Source organism: Vigna unguiculata, chromosome 10, assembly GCF_004118075.2.
Source record: "Vigna unguiculata cultivar IT97K-499-35 chromosome 10, ASM411807v1, whole genome shotgun sequence".
NCBI lineage: Eukaryota > Viridiplantae > Streptophyta > Magnoliopsida > Fabales > Fabaceae > Vigna > Vigna unguiculata.
The window spans coordinates 29,684,259-29,689,353 of record NC_040288.1 but is presented as its reverse complement, the minus strand read 5'-3'; the positions used below and the strand labels follow the sequence as shown (position 1 = coordinate 29,689,353).

General features: G+C 35.9%; 1 protein-coding gene across 2 annotated transcripts; it reads left to right on the top strand.

The window, feature by feature from the left end:
- Positions 1-381: 381 nt before the first annotated feature.
- On the top strand, positions 382-4,406 carry LOC114166860 (scarecrow-like protein 6). Of its 2 annotated transcripts, XR_003600030.1 has the most exons (3): positions 382-3,146; positions 3,999-4,090; positions 4,278-4,406. XR_003600030.1 is itself a non-coding variant. In XM_028051732.1 (2 exons), exon 1 carries the CDS (start codon positions 897-899, stop codon positions 3,096-3,098), a length of 2,202 nt encoding a protein of 733 aa, XP_027907533.1. In that variant the 5' UTR covers positions 382-896; the 3' UTR covers positions 3,099-3,146; positions 4,278-4,406. The 2 variants fall into 2 exon arrangements, 1 of the variants encoding a protein (XP_027907533.1); XM_028051732.1 differs by lacking the exon at positions 3,999-4,090.
- The last annotated feature ends 689 nt before the right edge of the window (positions 4,407-5,095 follow it).

Sequence of the window (5,095 nt, the reverse complement as noted above, 5' to 3'; positions counted from 1 at the left end):
ATTAGAATCTATTTATATATCCTTATATATAATTAATTTATAATTTAATATTGGTGTAACGTGTAAAGCTGTTTATTTTAAATATTAAACAAAAATAAAATAAAACAAAACCCAGAGTGGGAATATTAAAATGTTATTAGATATTAGATATAGATATATTATATATATACATACGCGAGTGAATTCACGCGCTGGGTGTGTGAGAGTGGAGGAAACTAAGGGAGGCGACAGCAACCCTACCAACCAGAGGGGAAAACTACGTATGCAGACAAGCTGCACAAAATAAATAAATAAATATATTAATTAATTAATTAATTAAAAAAAAAGAAAGTAGAAACAGTGAGAGAGAACGCACTTTACCACTTTTATACGCTGCACGCATCTACCTTACAAAACACAAGCAACAAAGAGTGTTCCACACAGAAACACACAACACAACCCACAAAGAATCACATTCATCCATGGCTTTCTCCCCTCACATCTTCAACTCTTTCAATCTTAATATGCCAAACAACAACCACAGAGAACAAAAATACAAGCTTTAGGATTAGGGCTATCCAACTTTTCTTTGTTTTTCTCTATACACTCTATGTGTTTGTTCAGTGTTCAGAGGTTTCTGATATCTCAAAACAAAAGAAATCCACCCTTTTTACTTCCTCCAACACAAAATTTCTTTCCGTTTAAATTTGAGTTTTGGTTTTAATTTAAGTTTTCTTAATTTGCAATCCTGGTTTGTTTTTTTCTGGATTTGTAGCCCAAAAAAATTCCTGCTTTCAAATCAGTTGTTCTGGGTGGGCTGTGGGGAACAAAGGTGATACCTTTTGAAAAACTGGAGTCTTTTGGGTGGTTGGTTTTGTGGTCACCATTATTGTTCTTCCCCTTGGCAACTTTCTTAGATGAAGGCCATGCCCTTGCCTTTTGAGGAATTTCAAGGGAAGGGATTGTTGGATTTCTCTTCGGCCTCAGATTCATTTTCACTGCTTTTGCATCATCCACAACCAAAGTGGACCATAGACAAAGAGGATTATTGCTATGTGGGCAGCACTGAGCCCACCTCAGTTCTTGACTCCAGAAGAAGCCCAAGCCCTCCCACTTCCTCCTCTACAATGTCCTCTTCTCTTGGCAGCAACAGCACCAGCAAGGGTGGTGGCAGTGGCACTTCAGCCACCACCACTACCACCACTGGTGCTGCAGCCCTTACACCCTCTGACAACAACAACAACAACCCTCCTCCTGATTCCAGCCCTGAAAAATGTGGCATCAGGATGGATGACTGGGAGGGTCAAGATCAATCCATTCTCAGGCTAATCATGGGGGATGTTGAAGACCCTTCTGCTGGATTGAGCAAGCTCTTGCAAAACACTGCCTGTCCCTCTCAAAGTGTTGATTTCAATGCAGGCTTTGGTGTTGTGGATCAAGGGTTGAATATGGTGAGTGCTGCTATTGACCCTTCAGGGAATTACCCTGCTGGTTTCCCTTTCATTGCTGAGAATATTGAATCCCACAATGGCAAGCCTGCTTCTGTGTCTGCCCAGGTTTCAGAATCTGTTGTTTTTTCTGCCAATAATCCTCTTATGGTGTCATCATCTGTGTCTCCTGGTGTGTTCTCTTCTCAGCAGCCGCAGCATGAGTTTGGAGTGGTGGATGAGAAGCCTCAGGTTATCAACCCCCAGTTCATGTTAAACCAGAACCAAGTTCAGTTCTCAGAGAACCCTTCTTTCTTTGTGCCAATGATGTATCCCCAGGTTCAGGAGCAGCAGGTTTTCCCTCAGCATCATCAAGCAAAACGCCCTCTCTTTGACACAATTGGGCACAATTATCAGGCTCCAAGGTTGCCCCTTTTGGATTCTGGGCAAGAGATGTTTGGCAGGAGGCAGCAAACACAGCTTCCATTATTTCCTCACCATATCCAACAGCAACAACAACAACAACAACATCAATCAATTGTTATGCCTTCTGCTAAACAGCAGAAGGTGAGTTCCGCCGGAGACGATGCAAGCCACCAGCTTCAGCAGGCTATATTTGATCAGTTATACAAAACTGCTGAGCTGATAGAAGCTGGTAATCCGGTTCATGCGCAAGGGATATTGGCGCGGCTCAATCACCAGCTCTCCCCAATTGGTAAGCCTTTTCAGAGGGCTGCTTTCTACATGAAGGAGGCCTTGATGTCACTGCTTCATTCAAATCCTCACACTTTCATGGCTTTCTCACCAATCAGTTTCATATTCAAAATCGGAGCTTACAAGTCCTTTTCTGAGATATCACCTGTTCTTCAGTTTGCCAATTTTACCTGTAACCAAGCCCTCATTGAAGCTGTAGAAAGGTTCGACCGAATTCATGTCATTGATTTTGATATTGGGTTCGGAGTGCAGTGGTCATCTTTCATGCAAGAAATTGCCTTGAGAAGCACTGCTACACCTTCCCTCAAAGTCACTGCCATTGTGTCACCCTCCACTTGTGATGAGGTTGAACTCAATTTTACCAAAGAAAATTTGATGCAATACGCCAAGGACATCAACGTGTCTTTTGAGTTCAGTGTTCTCAACATTGAATCATTGCACTCCCCTTCTTCTCCACTGCTTGGCCAGTTCTTTGACAATGAGGCCATTGCTGTGAACATGCCAGTTTCAAGTTTCACAAACAATCCATCGTTGTTCCCTTCAGCTCTTCACTTTGTGAAGCAGCTCAGGCCAAAGGTTGTGGTCACATTGGACAGAATCTGTGATCGAATTGACGTGTCACTTCCCACAAATGCAGTCCACGTTCTCCAATGTTATTCAGCCTTGTTGGATTCCCTGGACGCTGTGAATGTGAATCTTGATGTTCTTCAAAAGATTGAGAGGCATTTCATTCAACCAGCCATCAAGAAAATCATCCTTGGCCACCACCATTCTCAAGAGAAACTCCCTCCATGGAGAAACCTCTTTCTACAATCTGGATTTTCTCCATTCACATTCAGCAACTTCACTGAAGCTCAAGCTGAGTGTTTAGTTCAGAGGGCACCTGTGAGGGGATTTCACGTGGAAAGAAAGCCTTCATCTCTTGTTCTGTGCTGGCAGAGGAAAGAACTCATCTCTGTTTCTACTTGGAGATGCTGAGAAGAAGCAGCAGCAGCAGCAGAATCTAATTACCTTATATTTTTAGAGGTGCATGGTAACTTACATTGCAGTTTATGTAATTGTTTGTGTAATTTAGGCTTATTTATGAGATCCACACCCAAATGTTTTCTTAACTGCATGGGTTGGAATCTACCGTTATATAGTTCTATTATTACTAGTATTCCACTTTTAATATGGGTAGTAATTATGCCTTTCCCATCATTTTAGATGGGTAACTATTTCTTTGTTATCTTGAACACAAAGCAAATTGCTTAGCAAGAAAGGAACATTTTAGCCAAAAATGCAATCTTTTTTTAAATCTTCATGCTTTAGTCTATTCTTTCTTCATTAATGTATGCTGTTTTTAATCTTATTTAACTTTATGTTCAGTAGACTCAACAGGGTACACCAGAGTCTAACTCAATTGGTTCAATACAGTGTGTATATATATATATATATATATATATATATATATATATATATATATATATATATATATATATATAGCAGTTCTGAACTCACAGTATCAGTGTGTATTAAATTTTCATGAATAAAAAAAAAGTTTTTTTATCCAAATAGTTTACTTGGTTTGAATAAACATTGGTTTAATAGTGTTGCTTATAATAAAGAATGATTAAAAAATATATAAAAATAGGTAATGATTTAAAAAAACTCTCCAATGTTGAAATGTTTGCAGACACAGACCACAGAACATTTTTTGAATCTGGCCATGTATTGATTAAAGTCTCAGTGCAGTGGATTCAATTTTTCATGGTTGATTTCATAAACTATCCTCAAAATACAACTAAGAAAAATGCATTTTCGTTGACTCGTTTTTGTTCCAAGTTTTAACAATGAAATGAATGATCAGAAAATGTTGAATTTTCTTATGGTCTACAGAGGAAAATTTGGTGATGTCAACTTTGCAATGATGTTTCATTGGTGTGGACAAAGTCTGCACGATGCACCATACAGTTGGGCGTTTACTATAGGTCTGTTTTTTAAGACAACAATTGGAATTTATTTTCTAACAATTTTTAAGTGGTTATAAAAGTTTTCAACTTAAATTTTAATAATTTCAAATGATATTTTAATTTATGTATAATAATTGAAAGTGCATCATCAATTAAGAGTAGATGCTCTTAATTATTTATTTGATTAATTTTGTGTTCTTTACAGTTTGATGAAGAGACGACAATGCAATGACAGAATTTGATCCAGTTCCTTCCATATCATGTTTGTATAATTGTTTTTATCAGAAAAAAAAAATTCCAAACTTTTAATCAAATTTAGCTTTTATTCTTGTAATATTAATTTGGTAAAAGTATATGATTTTAGTTATTTTTTATGTTTGAACTTAAGAGCATCAAGTTCTTTGAAAGATTTTTTTTTTGTTTATATGAAATATTTTCTTTAATTTTAAGTAACTTATATTTTTAGAATTTTGCTAATTAAACAAGTTGACACATATTTTAAACAACTTAACTAACAAAAGTCTGTTTATTATTTTTCTGAAATGGTTAAAGGAGGGCAAGGATAGAAGACAAAAAGTTGTGGATTGATGATTGAAGTTGAGACGTAAACATCATAATTAAATAAAAAAAAAAACACTAAATGATTTTACTTATATTCTTATGTTGTAATTAAATGAGATATTAGAGAGATATTAACTAATAATATTAGTTACAAAGTACAATTTTTCTTATTATATTATTAGAATACAGAGCTTACCAATTTTACATTTGATTAATATTTGTTAACGAACTCGCTGGATCCTTTTTCATACATTTTTTTTATTATTATTTAGAAGGCTTGAACTTTAAATATAAAAAATTATTCAAGTAATTTAAGTAATGATGAATTATGTTTTAATTTTTTTTACTACTTTGGCATTTTGTCTATTGAAAAATTGATAGAATTAAAGACAAAATTCATTAATTCCAATATAGTATCAAGTTTACGTGGTGCGCTTTATTTTATTATGTTCTTGTTATTTC